General features: G+C 39.5%; 1 protein-coding gene and 1 long non-coding RNA gene across 2 annotated transcripts in view; both read left to right on the forward strand.

Annotated features, from left to right (window-relative positions):
• Positions 1-5,967, forward strand: part of LOC310642663 (dedicator of cytokinesis protein 4-like) — a gene marked incomplete at its 3' end in the record, with an annotated part of 85,252 nt that extends 79,285 nt beyond the window's left edge. Inside the window, exon 7 of the mRNA XM_083366549.1 lies at positions 5,773-5,967. Within this exon, the coding sequence (XP_083222675.1) occupies positions 5,773-5,967 (195 nt within the window). The remainder of the gene's footprint in view (positions 1-5,772) is intronic.
• A 3,260-nt stretch (positions 5,968-9,227) lies between these two features.
• Positions 9,228-20,433, forward strand: LOC310642803. Its single transcript, XR_014492964.1, has 3 exons — positions 9,228-9,313; positions 9,400-9,500; positions 20,372-20,433. It is a non-coding gene; the product is annotated as an uncharacterized lncRNA (long non-coding RNA).
• Positions 20,434-21,103: the final 670 nt, after the last annotated feature.

The raw sequence follows: 21,103 nt of genomic DNA on the forward strand, positions 1-21,103 counted from the left end.
CTCTGTCATCCCCTTCTTCTCTTGCCCTCAATCTTTCCCAGCATGAGGCTCTTCTCCAGTGAGTCCTTCCTTCTCATTAGATGGCCAAAGTATTTGAGTTTCAACTTCAGGATCTGGCCTTCTAAAGAGCAGTCAAGGTTGATCTCCTCTAGGACTGACTGGTTTGAATGCCTTGGAGTCCAAGGGACTTGAAGGAGTCTTCACCAGCACCATAGTTCAAAGGTCTCAATTCTTTGATATTAACTTGGCAATAGTATCTAGAAGGAAGCAAGGTGCCTTTTGAGGTATGGTCAGATCACAAAATCTAGAAGCAGTTGAACCCCCCCCCTGCAAATTATCCCCAAAGCAAGTGCGGTGGACACAGTACTTTAACTGTTTCAAATTTACTCTAAAGAACATACTGGGAGGAAAAACTTTCCTAGCTGATGCACTATCAGGATTGCCCCAGTACAAAAGTGAACGTGAAGAGGTTAACGAGGCAATTATCTCTAGTCCACAAACTGCTGCTTAACTCATGCCTTGCAGGACCCCTAATTCTGATGACCCGGGAGTGAAGAAGATAAAACAAGAACTCCTCACCGATCAATGGTTCAATGACAATCAAACCTCCCTAACATGTAGGGATGGTTTGTCTTACAAGGGGGAGGGGGGAACTGTATTTGCCTGAAGCCCTCCATCTTAACGCTCTTAAACACAGACATGTCGTAAAACAGGCAGGACACTTTGGATATTTAAAAACTCTACACCTCATCCGCCGGCAATTTTGGTGGCTGGGACTAAAACAGGATGTGGAAAACTATGTCAGGAATTGTGCTGTATGTGCCACCATGAAACAAATCCCAGGGAAAACCCCTGGGTTACTGCAGCCAGTGGCAGACCCTTCTCAACCATGGGAAGAAATAGCTATGGACTTTATAGTAGGCCTACTTGAAAGTAGAGGAAATACTGTCATATGGACTGTAATAGACCTGTTCATGAAGCAGGCTCATTTCATTGCCTGCAAAGGACTCCCATCTGCCCAACAACTGACTAAATTGTTCCTGAAACATAAATACCAGCTGCATGGGGCCCCTAAGTGAATAATTTTAGATAGGAGGGTGGTGTTCACAGCGAAGTTTTGGAGAAGCTTTCTTAAGTTAATTGGATCATCTCAAGACCTATCACCTGCTTTCCATCCAGCTACCAATGGGGCCACGGAATCCGCTAACAAGATGGTGGAGCAATATCTCAGATGTTATGTTTCATACGAACAAACTCGACCGACCTCCTCCCTTTCATACAGGTGGCTTATACCAGGGCTTTTCAACCAGTGGTACAGGTACCACCTGTGGTACATTGGCACCTGGCAAGTGGTACATGACCATCCTATAAAAGTGGTAGCGGGGAAGGGGAATGAGCTGAACCGGTGGCAGCACTGCACAAGCCTGAGCGAGAGACAGCTGGAGCTGCAGGACTGTCAGGGCTCAGTGGAAGCTCCAGGATCAGTGTCAGGCTGCAGCTGGAGCTCGGTGCTGATCCTGGTGCTTCTGAGCCCAGAAGAAGTGCCAATCATCTGGAATGTTGCAGCATCTCCAGGGTCTTGTGATTTACATTCAGATTCTTGGCAACTGATTCATATTTATGATGGTCACAGTGTCCCAGGGTCATGTGAAGTGACCCAAACCTGCTACAACCACCCAGCAGATGGGGGGAATAAAAACCAAACACCACCCCACCCCACCAATCCTCAACAGAAATGCTCACAACAATGAAATCCTCAGACAGGAGTAAGAGCACTAAGCGAACTGTTGTAAGTCAAGGACTACCTGTAAATCACTTTTTTCCTTTTTGGGGGGGGTCATCAAGTTTTTGACACCTTGCTAGGTGACTGGTGGTACTTGGATGTTGCCATATCCTAAAAGTGGTACAATGGGTGAAAAGGTTGAAAAGCTCTGGCTTATACAATAATTCTGTTCACAGCAACACTGGCTACATGCCTTTCAGAGTGGCTACAGGAAAAGAGTTCGGCCCAATACCTGAATACCCTCAGGTACCCTCTGCTTTCCAGACACTTGATCAATGAGTGAGGGGGTGGGAAGAAGTTTGGAGAAACATTCCAAGGTTTATCTGTTGACTAAATATTTACACCTCAAATTACCCAGTAAGAAATTAGGACCGAAATTCTTGGGGCCTTTCCCCATCGTAAGGATCATCAACCCAGTCACAGTAGAATTGAAACTCCCTATGCTTTGGCCACCTAATGAGAAGGAAGGACTCACTGGAGAAGAGCCTAATGCTGGGAAAGATTGAGGGCAAGAGAAGAAGGGGATGACAGAAAATGAGGTGGCTGGATGGAGTCACTGAAGCAGTAGGTGTGAGCTTAAATGGACTCCAGAAGATGGTAGAGGACAGGAAGGTCTGGAGGAACATTGTCCATGGGGTTGCGATGGGTCAGACACGACTTCGCAGCTAAGAACAACATGCTTTTAGGGAGAGTTCACCCTGTCTTCACTGCAGCTTGCTGAAAATGTTTTGGGGCTCCACTTTAAGACCGCCTCCTAAGAAGGTGCCCAGGCCCCTCATAGTGGCAGGTCAGACTCACTATGAAGTGAAATGTATTCTTGACTCTAGAATTTTTAAAGGGAAATTGCAGTATCTAGTACAATGGAAAGGATACTCATTTTCTGAATTCACTTGGGTGAAATCTAGCAATGTGAAAGCCGACAGACTCATCAAAAAGTTTTATAAGAAACACCCTAACAAACCGAGAGATAGTCCCTAACACAGTGGTGGCGAATCTATGGCATGCGTGCCAGAGGCGGCACTCAGAGTCCTCTCTGTGGGCACACTTGCCATGCCCCGGAGATGGCAACTGTCTCTTTTCAAGCAGCCGCCTGCTAACTCAGTGAGGTCCCACGTGGCTGGATGCATCCCAACATGGCTGGATTCCCTCCCCCACTGTCCCTCCTGGTCTTGCATGCTCTCCTTTTCCTGGGCATGACCTAATGCATCGCCTCCTCAACTGTCGGCTGGCCATCCAGCTCAGAGGCGGCTTCTTTGAACTGCTGGTGGTGGGCTGCAGAGCCCCAGAGTGCACTGGTCGAGGGGCCAGCAGGCTGTGGCTGCTGACGGACACTGTCAGCCCCCATGAGCTTGCTGGCCTCTGTGTGCGGGGACTGATGGTTTCAGGCAGCAGCCACCCCATCCCTTGCCTTGCCCCATGGCAATGGCACCCCCGCCCTGCCTCGCCTCACCCCACAGGATGAGCCTCCTGCCTACCAGCCCACCTGCCAGAGATCCCCTAGATCTCCTCCATCCCTGCCCACCCCCCATAGGTGTCCATCCCCACGAGCAACATTGAATTGACCATACCCACTTTGGCCTCACCCACCCAATCTGCCATGACCACCACAGTCACGCCCACCCAGTGGGCCATGCCCACCTGGCACCCAACAATAAATATGTGGGTTTTGGGTTGCAGTTTGGGCACTTGGTCTCTAAAAGGTTTGCCATCACTGCCCTAACATATGCTTTTGTTTAAGCTACAGGGTCTGTCCTTTTTGTAAGGTGGGGGGGGCAGATGTTCTTGCTTTGACAACATAGGGAGATGCAGCCTTTTTCTTTCTATGCTCTTAGAATTAGATGATACTGGGGAAGGAGAAATGTGATGAGAGTTAATTAGACATAACAATTCTGGGGCTTTTGAAATAAAAGATGATAAGAAATGGTGCGTTAGAAACAGGAGAGAAAGCTTGCATTTCAAACTAATTGGAGAATGTGATTTATGACTGCTAATTAGGGGAGGGAATTGTGCTTTGATACTATGTGTTTAGGGGAGGGGAATTCAGATTTTGGCTTTGACCATGTATGTGCCGATGCTATGCAACTTGATTAAAGACTCTTTAAGGTAAACAATGCCTCAAAGTTCTTTAAAGAGTTCATCCATCAGAACCATGACAACCACTCTCTTAGAGCAGGGTTCCCCAACCCCCGGGCTGTGGACTGGTACTGGGCTGCAGCATGCCGGAAACTGGTCTCTGGAAACAAGCGAAGCCCCATCTGAGGGGTGCAGGCAGCATGCAAAACCATGCCCCCTCTGGGATGTGGAAAAATCTCTCTCCACAGAACTGGTCCCTGGTGCCCAAGCTGGATTTATGAAGAATAATAAATACAGGTAGTCCTTGACTTATGACCACAATTGACCCCAAAATTTCTGTTGCTAAATGAGACAGTTAAGTGAGTTTTGCCCCATTTACAATCTTTCTTGAAACAGTTGTTAAGTGAATTACTATAATTGTTAAGTTAGTAACAGTTAAGTGAATCTGGCTTCCCCGTTGACTTTGCTTGTCAGAAGGTCGCAAATGGTAATCACATGACCCCTGGACACTGCAATCGTCATAAATATGAATCAGTTGCCAAGCGTCTGAGTTTTATTCATGTGACCATGGTGTGCTGCAATGGTTATAAGTGTGAAAAATAAGTCACTTTATCAAGGTTGTGGTAACTTCAAACTGTCACTTAATGAACTGTTGTAAGTCAAGGACGATTCTAGAAGAACAAAAAACTGGTTCAGATGATCACATTATTTTCTTCTGGCTTGTCTTCACCAGCCACAAGATGTTTTCCCTACCTGTGGATTTTTTCAAAGAGTATTTAAATAAAACCTGAAATGAAACGTTAAGTAATTATCCCACACAGTGTCAAGCATCAAAGAAACTTTGCTTCAGCCATTGTTTCTTAGCTTCCAACAGGCTCAGGTGGGAGGAGAGATGAATAGAATGTGCATTTACAGCTGTGAGGTATGAAGTCTGGGAATCAAGGTCATTTGGATTATTTACAAAGTAACGAAAGATTTCTCTCATAACAATTGTCTGATATTTAATTGGGGAATGTGACTTGCACTGTCAGGGGAAAGGGGGGTTTCTATACTTTTCATTTACTGTTCTGCCACCAATTTAACGAGCTGGCTTTCGACTCATCAGTGCCAATATGCTGTACTCAATAAAGTTTTGCATTAGAGATTGGAATGTCTCAACTGTGCTTACTTCATTTGGGATCATCAGTCGGAACCTTGATACACAGTTGAGAAGGAATTATATTAGACAAATTACTCTTTCTCACTCATACACAAAAAGATTTGCTGGTTTCTTGAGTTTGCCTTATTGGTATTTTGAATAAATGAAAAAAAGACTTATTTTGGTATAGTGATTTTCAGAGAAATACCCAGAATCATCATAAAGTGAGTGTGTAAGGTGGGTGGTTATATATATTGATTGAACAAATGAATGAGTGAATGAATGAATGAATATGCTTCCCCATGAGAATTGGAAAACCTGATATAAAATGTTTACAGAATTCCTTTGCATAAAAAATACATATAAAATATAGCAACACAATAAGTTGCAATAAATCTAATACTAAAGTTGCAGACAGATATTAAGGCAAAATAAATGTAAAATGAGGAAAATGAGAAACACTGAAAATGTTATAATACATGTCCATGCCCAAAGGAAATATTGGGGACAGTAGGTTGATGAATGAGATAACACCATGGACCATGATAAAGGATTCCCTTCATACTTTTTTATTAAGTCAGCAATAAGTATGTTTCCTGCCCTTACTGGTATGTAAATTAAACTTACCTCATTCTCTGTCTTAGCCTCTGCTTGTGCCTTCCAAAAGTCCATGGAAAACAAAATGTTTTGTTCTGTTTACTGTAGATCTTTCAAGATACTGAACATTGATTGTACAACTGAAGTAATTTGGTTTTTTTTTAAATGCTTTCTTTTTAAGGATTTTATCTCCTTCGGCTCTGGAGAGCCACCAGCCTCTGAATTCCATTCTTTCGTGTTGTATCATAACAACAGTCCCAGGTGGGCTGAGCTGCTGAAACTACCTATTCCAGTGGATAAATTCAGAGGAGCACACCTTCGGTTTGAATTCCGCCACTGTTCCAGTAAGACCTATTCAGAAGTGGTAGTGCTTTGAAATTACAATCTACATTTTTTTTCAAATGATCTTTGTACCTGCTGGTTGCCACCTTATAAATGAGAGCTAGTATAGAAAAGGCTCTCATACAAGCATCACAATGGGGGGAAAAGTACGCATTGAAAACAACAGTTTTGCATTAGAATATTCCGTAAAAGTGTATGGTCGTCTGTAACTGAAGATTAATTATGTTTTTAAACACTAATGATCCAAGAGGCAAATGTACAGATGTCCCAAACTTACGACTGGTTGTTTAATGACTGTTGGAAGCTACAATGGCATTGGAAAGAGTGCTTCTATCTGTTGTAATATGTTGTGCATCTCCTGGCAGTCACATAAAGAATGCTTGGCAACTTGTTCACACTTACAACTGGTTGTAGGTTGAAAGAGAAATGGAAGAGTCACTGATATTGTATTAGAATCTCTTGCCAGTTTAATTCAGAACAGAGAAAAATGTTGCCAAAAGGAAGATGCAAAATGAGTTGTTAGAAAATCATGGCTTCTTTTCTTCAAAAAAATTCCTTTTGATTTTTAGTAGATGGGAATGGTTGTGGATTTACCTTTCTTTTCCTTTTCAATCTCTTTTATTTCCTAAAATTACAAGGTTTTGTATAGAATCCCCTCTGCCGCTAGGACCATTTAATTATTTTAGTGAACCAAATAGCTAAATTTCTAGTTGGCCATTATGCTTTTAATGTATCTTTTTAATGAAAAAGATTGTGGATATAAATATTAACATATTTAATTTAATAGCAGTGTGTTTTTCCTATGCATACTAACATTAAATAAGTTCTTCTTATGCATGTAGAAACAAGATGGGCCATGGTGGCACAGTTGTTAGAATGCAGTATTGCAGGCTAATTCTGCTGTCTGCCGGCTGCCAGCAGTTTGGCAGTTCGATTCTCACTGGCTGAAGGTTGACTCAGCCTTCCATCCTTCGGAGATTGGTAAAATGAGGACCCATATTATTGGGGGCAATATGCTGACTCTGTAAACCACCTAGAGAGGGCTGTAAAGCACTGTGAAGCAGTATAGAAGTCTAAGTGCTATTGCTACTGTTATTCATTAAATTATAGATATAATTGTGTGATCTGGATAAATATCCTTCCAGATTTATAAAATTGGTTTGCCTTCACCTTCTTCTTGCTAGGGCTGAGATAGAGAGTGACTGGCCCAAGGTCCTCCAGCTGGCCACACCAATTTGGTTCTCATGCTGATGGTAGAAATCTTGAATTTAATTGAAGTCAATGGAACTCAAACTGACAATCTCTCAATTGTATTGTGTGATTAATGTACATGTGATTGATTATATAGCACTCTGGCCTTTAGTTGCAAATATGTATGCAATTTTATGTTATTTTCATTTATGAACTTTCATTCCTAACTTAGAATGTGGTGTATTTTTAATGTATATGTGTGTTTCAGCAAAAGAGAAGGGAGAGAAGAAGTTGTTTGGTTTTTCTTTCATCCCTCTGATGCAGGACAATGGAAGGACCCTGCCAGATGGCATTCATGAGCTCATTGTGCATAAGGTATTTTCAAAAAGAAGCCAGAAAAAACATAGCTTATTGAGAAAAAAAATCTTAGATTGATTCAACTGTCAAAAGAATGCTAGATTTGTCATTGTGTAACTTGTCTTTTCATCATATTCTTTCTAACTTATGTTGCTGGTTCTTTCTATTACACATGTATACATGGGCATACATCAGTCTGGCTCTCTCACACATGAGGGAAAAGGTGAATATCTGTTTTGTAGATATCAAACTTGGGAAATGAGGGATGTGGAAATTTTAGAGCATGGGAATTAAATATTATCAGTAGTTACAGTAAGTATCCTAAAAGTATAGTAAACAATGAAGTTACCTAGAAAGTACGCAGGAAGAAAATATTTAAAAAGACAGTTGATTAGCAGTGCAGATTGTTTTTCTAATGGCTTTAGGTGACAGTTCTATGCTGCACTTTATTTCATTAGGTGTAGTGAGTTAAAATGCAAATTTAATTGTTCTTTCAGTGTGAAGAAAATATAAACCTTCAGGATTCTAGTCGCTACCTCAAATTTCCCTTTTCAAAAGGGCATCTCCTTGCAAACAACCACCAAGCAATTAAATCTACTAAAGAATCTTTCTGGATTACATCTTTCCTGTGTTCAACTAAACTCACACAAAATGGTAAAGTATAATGTATAATACAGTATAGTAGATGAGCTTATTAATATAAGTATACTGTATATACTTGTGGATAAGCCAAGAACAAGGAAAGCCCCATCCATGGTTGCAGGCAGCACGCAAAACAATGCACTCTCCGGTTCACAGAAAAACCTTTCTCTGTGGAACCGGTCCCTGGTGCCCAAAAGGTTGGGGACCTCTGTAATAAACTATTGATTGGCTCAATAGATTAATAAATTATCTGTGAATCTGTTTGGAAGCAGATTAAAAATGTAACAGTTTTAATGTGACAATATTTTTTAAGATGCATATCTATGGATTATTTTTTTTTAATTACCATTTTACGCTTTACTGTTTTTTTCAGTTTATTGTCCAAAATGATAAAATGTTGTGAGAAATATGAGGACTTCTGAGGAGTATTATTAAAATTTTGGCATAGAATGTAATGCATGACACAGATTTAAATAAATGGAGAAAAATGCAGTTTCATGTTTAACAGTGCAATTCTATTTCTCCTCTCAGAAGTAAAATGCATTACATTCTTAAGAAATTACAGTACTTGTGAGTGAATAAAACGAATGTTACATTTCAGATGCCATAATTCTTTTGATAGCATTTACAGATTGGCAGTTTAAAACTTGGGCTTGACTTAAGGGAATTTAGATATACAGTATAACCTTTTACTTTTGGCTATTTCTAAAATTAATGTACATACAGTAAATCACGGGTGTCAAACTGCTGGCCCACAGGTCGGATACATCATAGTGAAACTGCACCCACCCCATTGCTGGCAATGGCAAAAAAGTCGCGATACATCACGACACATATCATTGCGAGTTTGACACCCTTGCAGTAAATTATTTGCTTATAACTGTATTTTTGCTAAATTTTATTTTGTAGGAGATATGCTTGACCTTCTTAAATGGCGAGTTCACCCAGAAAAAATTGCATGTTGCCTCTCAAAACTGAAAGAAATTGATGGTTCTGAAATAGTGAAGGTGAATACAATTGGCACTGTTTATTTTTCTCACCATAATGAAATATAAGAGTAACATTTTCAAAGGATATAGTTCTTAAATTTGTTTTCCTTCATCTAGTTTCTCCAAGACACACTAGATACTTTATTTGGAATTTTAGATGAAAATTCTCAAAAGTATGGTTCTCAAGTATTTGACTGTTTGGTAAGGCATACTTTATTACATACTCATTGTGTTTGTTTTGATTTTTGAAATTGCCTAAAATAAACTAATATGCATTTTTTTTATAGGTTCACATAATTAATTTGCTGCAGGACAGCAAGTTTCATCACTTTAGGCCAGTTATGGATACCTACATTCAAAGTCATTTTGCAGGAGCTCTTGCTTACAGGTAGAAAGGTTTCAATGCTTTGAATATAGATGTAATCAGATGATTGGCAGTTGTCAGCAACTTTAGTTCAAATGTGTTGCAGTCTCCATGGTTAAAACCAAAGTGTGATAAACTGATATTTTAAATTAATTGTACTTTATTGTAAAAAATTATCTGAACTATTACACTTGGTTATCAATACTAAGTCATCTGTCATATAATTATTTTGCTTTTTATAAACCTAAGTTCATACTGTATGTATCTTTAACTGTTTTCTGAGTTTGGAAAATGCTTAATGTTGTGTAGCCAGTTCTTCGGCGCAGGAATGAAGACGAGGCAAGTGAGTTCAGGAAAGCTCATGGTTTATTGCTTGCAAGTTCTGAACTGAAAATTGGGCTGTAACTAGCTGCAATATATAGTCTAGCCCCTAGGCAGCAGCCAATAGCTTTGAAGCAACCATTGCCGCCTAGGGACAGCCAATAGCAGCACTGGAGACTTGTAGTCTGGGTTGCTGGAGAGCCGTTAGCTGCTCCGGCAACCCACATGGTATTACCATTGAACCCAATACATAACACCCCTCCCCTCTTAGATCAGACAGTATTGTAACATAATTTAGTCTTAATACAATTATCAAGATTCATTATCAAAACAATCCTAAATAATAGTAATAGAAAATAAACCCATACAGTATAGGTTACAAGGTTAACTTATAGCATCTGAATGAATAGGCTTCATTGACAGCACACTAGACAGTTAACATCATAGCATCTGAATGAATAGGCCTTCATTGACAGCACACTTGACAGTTAACATCATAACTCCCAGTTTGTGTAGTACAGTGGCAAGTTGCAATACCATGATATTATAGATCTTTATTTTACAACATAATAAGCAAGATATGAAGGAGGCTTGTGTGCCCTAGTGGAACATCTTGGAGTTCCAGTCACTTTGTGGTCTACCAGCTTACCCAGTGGGCTGGGTAGAGCCATGTCCCTTGTTGCTCCTGAGTCAAGGGGATTAGATGCTCTCTGGCTGGCCTCTCCAGGTTGGCCAACCCCAGAGTCAGACTGATCAGCAGAGTAGGCACAGCGGTTGCTGAAGTCTGGTTGGCTTGCTCCTTCAGGGGATCTATGTTGCATTTCTGGACTCCCCAGTTCTCCATCTGGTTCCTCATCAGTTACAAAGGAAAAGTCCTGAGAGTCCAAGTGAGGACTAGCTTGGCCGCACGTTTGAGCAACTTGGGAGGGACTTATGACGCAGTCCTCTCTTAGTGGCCATTCTGGAAACCATTTTCTGAATTGATCAATGTGGCATCTGACAACCCCACTTCATAAGATAGGGGCCCAGATGCTTTGGTAATTTTACCAGGAACCCACAAATTCCCATGACCATAGTTCCTGGCCCAAACCCAATCGCCTATTTGCAGCCCCCTAGAGGGTTTTGGTCAAGAGGCTTCTGCTGCCACTCTATGTGGATGCAACCTGTCCAGTTTAGTGATCAATCACCTCCCCCAACGCAGTTCATCAAGACTTTTGCCTGTAGGAGTGCAGGGCGTAGAATGCTGGCAGAGTAGAAAATCTGCCAATCTGTGATGCCGGTCACCTGTTACAATGCGCTTGAGTGATTCCTTCATTGTCCTCACCATACGTTCAGCTTCACCATTAGAAGATGGATGAAAGGGCACAGACGTTGCATGTCTGATAAGATTTGCTCTAAGGAAGGCCTAAAATTCAGCAGCAGTGAATTGGGCCCCATTGTCTGAAACTAAGACATCTGGCAACCCATGTGTGGCAAAGAGTTTTCTCAGCACCTGAATGGTCCTAGCAGTAGTCATGTTAGGAACTGGAATTACTTCCAGCCATTTGGAGTGACTGTCCACCATTATGAGAAAGAGCTGGCCCTGAAAGGGCCCAGCATAGTCTATGTGAATTCAAGACCAGGGAGTGTGCATTTCCTCCCACCTGTGAACTGGAGCCTGTGGCATTTTAGGCATGTATAACAACCATGGACTTGTGCCTCAATGTCCTTGTCAAGGCCAGGGCACCAAAGGTAGCTTCTTGCTAAAGCTTTCGTTCTGACAATGCCTGGATGGCCTTCATGTAATGATTGTAAGACCCTGTATCTTAGGGAAGAGGGAATTATGACTTTGTTTCCCCATAAAATGCACCCTTTGTGGGCAGAAAGCTCATGTCTTCTGACAAAATAATTCTGAAACTCAGAACCTGGGCTTTTATCCAACCACCCCATGTATACCTATGAAAGTACTCTACTAAGTGTTCTATCTGTAGCTGTTTCCACAGCAATGTCCCCAGCATGGAGGGAAAATTCAGGCAGATCCTGTATGGACAGAATTTTGGCAGCAGGACCTGGATCTGGTTCAATTAGTGGCAGTGGTAGTCTGCTGAGGCCATCAGCATGGCCCATTTCTTTGCCTGGTTTGTGAATCAATTTAAAATTGTATGCAGAAAGAAAAATAGACCTTCTCAACATTCTTGGGGTCAGTATGCGCGGGGTTTGTTTGTCTGTTGTGAAAAGTCCCAAAAGTGGCTTGTGGTCCGTAAAGACTGTGAAGTCCCTGCCATATAAATAGTCATGGAATTTTTTTATTCTAGCAACAATGGATAGGGCCTCTTTGTCAATCTGAGCATAGTTGCGCTCAGCAGAGGACAACGTCCTTGAGTAGAATGCTATAGGAACCTGTGTTCCATTCTTTTCTAAGTGACTTAAAACTGCTCCCACCCCATAGGGAGATGCATCACCTGCAAGACATTCTGGTTTAGACACTTTGTAGTGAATTACAGTGGACTTTTCTGACAATAGTGCTTTTAAGTCCTGGAAACTTTTTTTCATGTAAATTAGTCCATTTCCATGGAGCTTTCTTATCTAAAAGCCTGTGCAAAGGGTCTGCTAATGTTGCCTTATGAGGTAGAAAGGTGTGATAGAAGTTAAGGAGACCCAAGAATGCTTGTAGCTCACCTTTGGATTTGGGCCTAGGAGCCATTTTAATGGCCTTCACTTTAAATTCAGCAGGGTGAATGCCATTAGCATCAATTCTGAATCCCAAGAATTCTGTTGAAGGAACCCCAATACTACGGTTGCTCTTTTTTAATTTGAAGCCTGCTTCATGAAGCCTCTGTAAAACAGCTCTGAGCCTGCTGGCTAACACTTCTGGGGATTCCCCAGCAATAAGAACATCATCAAAATAAGGGCAGACACCAGGGGGGGCGGAGCCAGCTGTCAGAGCGGGTGGCTGTGTGAATGGGCTTCTCTGTTTCACACAACCTCTCACCCAGCATTTGCGGGGGCTTTTCAGAGCCTGAGGCAGTCCTGTAGGGACAGCCGAATTTGCAGGCATCCCAAAGAACGTTCATGTCAGGGATCCAGAGAAAACCTGATGCAAGCAGACTGGGGAGAAGGAGGCCAGTAATGGCCGACAAGAAGATCTGATAGAGGGACGGAGCTAGCATCGACTTAGTGGTACAACGGTGGAACAGAAAGTAATTCCAAAATATTTACATCTGAAAGTAAAAGGGAGCGCTTGGGAAAGAGGCACCAGCCTGAAGAGGGAGTCTTACTGAGAGGGAATGAGCAGCGAGAGAAGCAACAAGAGATAAGGCGACAGGTGAGAGTGACAAGAAGAGGAATCCAGGAAGTCAGTAGATTGTAAACTAGTTGCGAGAGTAGGTGTACTGACAGAAAAGCAACAGGGAAAAGATAAACTTTGGAGTTTTGGAGACTGAGTTTTTGAGAAAATCCTTGGGAGACTGAATTTTTGAGAAAAAGTGTGTGGATTATTAATTGAAGGAAAGTGAATTGTTTGGACTGTCTTAAAAAGTTTTGAACTTTTGAACTTTTGTCTTACATGCCATGGGTGGATAATGGACCTAAGATGCAGTAAGTGATACAGCAATTTAGGAACTGAAGTCTGGATAGTGGGACATCTACTGGCCTTTGGTGGTTGGGAAAGATACAAAAGGAGTTAATTAACATAAATATATAACATGTCTGCCTGCTAAAAACGTATTTATTTGAGCAATCTGACCTGGTCTGATAGGTTAGGGTTGGGGTTCTAAACATGTTCTTAGTTATTGTTTTAAATTTTAAATTTGGGCATTATATTTAATTGTATTTTAACTTTTATATTCTGTTTTTTATATTTATTGCCCTGTACACCGCCCTGAGTCCTTTGGGAGAAGGGCGGTATAAAAATATAATAAATAAATAAATAAATAAATAAATAAATAAATAAATAAATAAATAAATAATAACCATTTGGCTGTAACTGGATAGAATTGAAATAATTAGCTAAGAAACGAACTATATGATTGTTAAAGACATAGATACACATATAATTATATTGTTTTATAGTTAAAGGTTTATACAAGGCTAAAGGAATTAGGCATTTGTAAAGGGCAGTATTGATTGAGCAATCTGGCTAAATATGACAAGTATTCCGAATCTAACTAAGATTAGTGCAGGAAAGAGGGTGGCGCCACAGGGGCTAGGGATGTCTTCAAGCCCTTCTAGCCAGAAGTCCATTGAGGACATGCTACAAAGGGAAAGGTCAAACTCCTTTAAAGACTTACAAGTCCTCTTACAAAATATGCACAAAGCAATGACCAAGAACCATGAGGAGATGAAGAAAGAGATAGTTCAAGTAAGAAATGACACTGGTGAGCTTAAGGAAAGAATACAAGCAATTGATGGTAAATTTGAGGGGATTCAGCAACAATTAATTAAAAACGAGCTAACACTACAGGAAATGGAAGTGAGAATGGAGAAGGAGGAGAAGAAAGTAGAGGATTTAAGTGAAACATTACTTCGGGCAAATAGGGAGCTCGAAACAACAGTGATATTCCTAGAAGCAGAGAAGGCTACTCACTACTTGCGCTTTCAAAATGTTTAAGAAAAAAAAGGTGAAGATCTGCCGGATATGATGGCAGACTTAATGGCAAAGGCGCTTGGCATAGGGAAAGATGAAATGTTGGCGGAAATTGACAAGATGTATAGGGTTCAAACTAATTATGCAAGGAGACATAATCTCCCGAAAGAAGTACATGTAAGGCTGGTCAAAAAATCGATTCGAGATGAACTATTACATAGATCAAGAGAAAAGCCATTAGACTTTGGAGGACAACAGATAACAGTTCTCAAACAAATACCTAAAAGGATGAGGGACTTGAGACGTGGTTATCATTTCTTAACATTGAAATTGATTAGATATAATGTGAATTTTAGATGGCTAACCCCAGAAGGTATTTTAGTCACATGGCAAGATAGAAGCTACAGATTAAAGCTACACTTTAATAATGAAGATGAAGTAGAAGTAGAAGATCAAGATGGAAGGGATGTAAGAGAAAGAGATGTAAGACGGATAGCCATAGAAGGGAAAGTATTAGGAGCAGAGGACAGAGGAAATAAATCTGGAGAGACTACAGAAATATATGGGGGTAGAGATAAAGATGCGAGAGAGCCCCAGACAACGAGAAGCACAAAACCTAGTTATAAGTAAAATAAAGGGAGAAGAAGGTAGGATCTTGTCCCTGAATACTAATGGGTTAAACTTGCCAATGAAAAGACGGAATTTTTTAAATAAACTTATTTGTCAAAAACTAGATTTAATTGCAATTCAGGAAGTTCATATAAAGAAACAACAAAAATATCTGTTAGACCAACCAAAACTAGGAAATCTATTTGTCTCATTAGATTGACAAAAAAAAGAGGGGGGTGGCATTATACATGAATGAGAAATTGGTAGCTAAACAAATTTATAATGATAGAGAGGGTAGAATATTGATAGTCGAGGTAGAAATAAACTATAGGAAGGTGATGATTGTAGAAATATATGCCCCGAATGGAAATCAAGAACAGTTTTTTAAAGCATTACATAATAAGATATGTAGTATAGACTACGATGAGATTTGCCTGTTAGGAGATTTTAATGCCAGTTTAGATAACAATTTGGACTATAAGGGTAATAAGACCAGGAAAAGGAAAAGAAGAATATTACCAAGATCCTTTTTTAAATTGGCCAAAGATTTAAACATCCAGGATATATGGAGGGAAAGGAACCGCGAGGCTAGATAGTATACATACTATTCTAACCGACATAGTTCGTGGTCCAGGATTGACATGCTGTGGATGTCAAAGGGAATTAATTCCGAGGTCGAAGAGGTGTGTATAGAGACAAGCACCTGGGCAGACTACAAACCCTATGAAATTTAGTTGGAAAGGCCCCCCAAAAACACCTAGATGGACTATACAAAGATCAATTTTAAAAGAAGACGACTTTAGGTTAAAGATGGAGAGAGAATTAGATTTCTTCTTTAAGGAAAACAAAGCTGAAGACACCACTGTACAAAATAATTGGGATACAGCCAAGGCGATTATGAGAGGGGTAGCAATGGCATATATGGCAAAAAAGAATAAGGAGAAAAAACAACAACAGAAAAGGTTAGAAGGGGAATATAAAAGATTAGAAACAATACTCCAACAGGAATCACAAAAAAAGAATGTCAAACAATTAATGGATATAATTAAACATAAACTTAATATTTTAGACAAAGAGAAATTAGCACAACAGATGAGAGGTATAAAACAGAACTTCTTTAAAAATGCAAACAAACCGGGCCTATGGCTTGCATATAAATTGAAAAAACAAAAGGAGAAAAGTTGGATTAGTAAACTATGTGATGATAAAGGGAGAATACACTATCAAGAAGAGGAGAAAAAGATTATAGCTCAGGAATTTTATGAGCAATTATATAAAGATGATAGTCAGGAAATTGAGGAGAAAGCAGAGGATTGTTTCCAAAAAGCCAAACTACCCAAAGTCACAGAGGAAATTAGAAATATGTTGAATGAAGGAATTAGGATGTCTGAGGTGATAACGGCTATTAATAAACAAAAAAATAATAAAGCATCGGGTCCTGATGGCCTCCCGATAGAAATTTATAAGGAACAACAAAATATTTTAGCACAACACTTATTGGAAATGTTCAATGCAGTCTTGGAAGAAGCAAGAATTCCTAAGTCATGGTCTGAGGCAAATATAGTCCTTATCCCGAAAGATAATGCCGATCATACATTAATTCAAAACTACAGACCTATATCCCTACTTAATTCAGACTACAAGATATTTACAACAATCATAGCAGAGCGACTAAAAAAGTTCCTAAATGATTTTATACATGTGGATCAGAACGGTTTTCTTGCTAAAAGGCAAACTAAGCACAACATTACGGTAATATTGGACACGTTAGAATATTACGAATTACATAGCGGACAACAGATGGCGTTGTTATTCTTAGATGCCCAGAAGGCCTTTGATAATGTTAAATGGTCATTCTTATATCAACAACTTAGATATATGGTTATGGGTGAAAAATTTACAAATATAATAAGGGCAATTTATACTAATCAGGAAGCAAAAGTAATTATAAACAGGGGAGCATCTGGGAAATTTCAAATACAAAAGGGAACACGGCAAGGCTGCCCCTTATCTCCATTACTGTTTATATTGACATTAGAAGTCCTAACAAGGATAATTAGAAATGAACCACAGATAAAAGGATTAGACATTAAAAAGGAAACTTTTAAACTTCAAGCATTTGTGGATGATCTGGTCTTTATCATGGAGGACCCACAACCTTCGGGACCAAAATTGTTGGAAGAACTAGTTAAATATGGTGAAGTCGCTGGGCTGAAAATAAATAGGTGTGAAACCAAGATGATTGTTAAAAATATGACTAATAAACAGAAAGATAATTTGGCTAGAATTATGGACATAGAAATAGTTAAGAAAATAAAATATTTAGGAATCACTATCATGGCTAGATGCACTTCACTTAAAGAAGACAATTACAATAAAATAGTGAAACAAATAAAAGGTGATTTGGAAACATGGGGAAACTTGAGTCTTTCACTACTGGGGAGAATTGCGGTGATTAAAATGAATGTCTTTCCTAAAATTTTGTTCCTGTTTCAAAATATTCCAATACAACTTGATTCAAAAATTTTTCGAAAGTTGAACAAACTGTCATTAAATTTTATTTGGCAAGGGAAAAAACCAAGAATTAAAATGAAATATTTGCAGGATGCAAAGGAAAACGGGTGATTTGGATTGCCAGTCTGGGAAATATATTATTATGCCGCAGCATTAAATTGGATTAGAGAATGGATAATTCTGAAGAACATAAGATTACTAACTTTAGAAGGCCATGATTTACAATTTGGTTGGCATGCTTTTCTATGGACTGAGAAACAAGGATTATTTCCACATTTCCAAAAACATCGGATTAGACAAGCGTTATTCAATATTTGGAACAAAATTAGAAACCAAAACTATACCAAAGTACCAGTCTGGCTGTCCACCCTTGAAGCGATTGTTTATCCAAATCTGTTTAATTTGGGTAATAACATTACATACAAAGATATTATGGATAATGAGGGGGAACTGAAATCTAGAAGCGAATTAGAACTACAAGGGAATAAAATTAGATTGGTGGGCTTATCTACAGATACAATCACGATTCGGGAAAGATAAGAAAGAATGGGGGATAAATACCCAAGAAACTGCTTTGGATAAAATATTATTGGGGCCAGATGACAAACAAATAAGAAAATTGTATAGTTTGCTTCTGGGATATAAAATGATTAGAAAAATTAAAAAAACAAAACAAAACAAAATAAGGGCAGACACCCTGAATGCCCGTAAGTGTGTGTTCCATTATTCCCTGGAAAATGCCTGGGGCAACAGTGACTCCAAACTGTAAGTGTTTTACTTTGAAAGCCCCCCCCCCCCCATGAGTCATGATCATCTGAGCCGCAGCTGTGGCCTCATCAACCGGCAATTGCTGATAGGCCTGTGCTAAATCAAGTTTAGCAAAAATAGTACCCCCTTGCAAGGAGGCTAAAATATGGTTGACCACTGGAACCGGGTAAGCGTGTTGCTTGAGGGCTTTATTTAGAGTGCATTTATAATCAGCACAAATGCAAATTTCCCCATTGGCTTTAAGTGGGGTGACTATAGAAGTTTCCCACTCCCCACCATCAATAGGTTGTAACACGCCCTGTTCTACCAGCTTATCAATTTCAGAATCAATTTTATGTTTTAAGGCAAAGGGGACCCTATGAGGCTTAACCCTGATTGGAACTATGTTGGGTTCTAGCTTGCATGAGGTAGGTGGGCCTGTGTATGTTCCTAGGGCAGAATCAAAAACATCAGCATAGTCCTCACATACTGACAAGAAGTTTGCAGTTTGTGTCCGATTGATACCAGTAATCTGAATACCTAAGGCATCAAACCAGTCGAGTCCAATGAGACTTGTTCTCTGGCCCCCTACTACTACAGTATGACATCCAGGTGCCCATAAAACCCCTTAAATTTTACATTTAAGGTGGCTTCTCCCTTAACTTTAACTTGAGCATTTTGTAAGTCAGTTAGAATTATGTCTGAGGGCCTTAGTTTGTCCCAATTGTTACTGCGCCTACACACGAAATTTAAAGTGTCTTGAGAAATAATGGAGACTGCAGAGCCAGAGTCCAAGTCCATTTTACAAGGAACTCCTTGTAGCTCTACCAGGAACTGCTGTGCTGCACTAATAAACACCCGACCATCTATGGTCTTATACTATATTTTAATGGGCTATGATAGTTACAGGTTGTCAGAACCCACTTCAGCCCACATCTTAAGAAAGAAGGACTCTTGGAGACAAGATTTTCCAAGCAGAAACGTTTGCTAAGAAATAGGAGATAGCAAGCATAATAGACAGGATCTGAGGAATCCCCTCACAGATTGATATTTTTAAAGTGTCCCCGAGTAATAACCCCACCCCTCAGTCCATTTGGTCAGTCCTGGATCAGTCAAGTCTCAGGTGTCAAACCCCTTGTGGGGAAAAAGGAGAACCACTAGTATATTTGCAACATTATTACTTCTGCTTTGTTTGGTTTAATTTGCCTCCTTCAGAATTAATGATCTGGTGCAATTCTCAAGGATCTTGAGAATCTCTCCCTTTATTTGCATGTAAGATCTTTCATTGAACCCAACATTAATTGAAATGTTCTCTCTAGGAATGTGTGCAAATTTTCACAGCTAATGGAGCATAATCATTAAACAAATATCTACTGTATAACAGATCAGATTATTGGCCCACATTGTTTCAGGATAGAGTATTATTTTATATGAAAGGTATATACAGTATAGCTGTTCTAATGTCTGCCCCTGTTCAAGGCTATGTTATGTTATGTTATGTTATGTTATGTTATGTTATGTTATGTTATGTTATGTTATGTTAATATAATATAATATAATATAATATAATATAATATAATATAATACAATACAATACAATACAATACAATACAATACAATACAATACAATACAATACAATACAATACAATACAATACAATACAATACAATAAAATGAAAACACTGAGTGAGGGGAATCATGTCCTATTCAGATTGTGAGAGCAAAGATTATCGAGGATGTTTGAGTTTCTAAGATTTGAAGATGAAAGCCTAGCACATACTACAATGAGGTTGGCTAATTAATTTTCCTTCCTACCTAGAAAGCAAGATATATTAGTATCTTTAAAAAACCCCAAACTTTATTAGATTTGTGAATATATATGCCAATAATAATAATGTCCTATTCTCTATATTCATAATTCAACAATTTAAATATAGAAGGTTATCCAGTGAATAGGTTTCTTTTCAATGACATTTTATTTTAATTGTTTTGCAAAATTGCTCATTTCCCTGGAAATAGCTTATTGAGGCTTAGTTTTCAGTAGATATATGTACTGATTAAATTATGAATTATTATTCATGTCAGTTATTAGGCTACTTAACAATTAATTAAGACTTCTAAGTTTTGTTTTGTATTTTAGAGATCTTATAAAGGTATTGAAGTGGCATGTTGACCGATTTACTGAAGTAGAAAGGCAAGCTCACAATCGAGAAGTATTAAAGGTAATAAAACTGAAACAGATGGAGTAATCTCAGTTAGCTTTTTCTAACCCGCTAATCCAGGGTGTCAAACTGCCAGCCCGTGGGCTGGATGCATCATGCGGACGCCGTGGCCATCCCATTGCTGGCAATGGAAAACCGTCCCAATACATTACACGACGTCACATGACGTTGTGAGTTTGACATGTCTGGGCTTTCCTAGATTACAGTTCCTATAATTTCCAGTTAGCATTGCTCCATTTATCTGACACATCTGACTAGAAGCAGGTTGAAGAAGCTGATTTAATATAATTGTTAATATTGTTTGATCCACTTGGAGCTCTGGTCTCTTCCAGTTCACTCTCATGGCTGGACATTTAGACGCTTGGTCCCCATGATAGACTGCAGTCTCCGGGTTGACCGTTAAAGCAGACCTTGCCTAATGTCAGGACTGCCTCCGAACAAACCCTAGGAAAGAAAAGAATTGACTTCATAGATTCAGAGAAAGGATACTTTGACTAGGAAAGAACTGAATACAAGGTCTGAAGCAAAATATGTGTGAAGAAACAAATTGAAACTAACCCCAGAGCCCACCCCACAATAGCCAGGCCACCAGAGTTCATTCATCGGCCAGGAAAATGTTTTGGTAACGTCTCTGATCCAGATGCATCGCT

The sequence above is a fragment of the Vipera ursinii genome (genome assembly GCF_947247035.1).
Source record: "Vipera ursinii genome assembly, chromosome: 6".
Taxonomy (NCBI): domain Eukaryota; kingdom Metazoa; phylum Chordata; class Lepidosauria; order Squamata; family Viperidae; genus Vipera; species Vipera ursinii.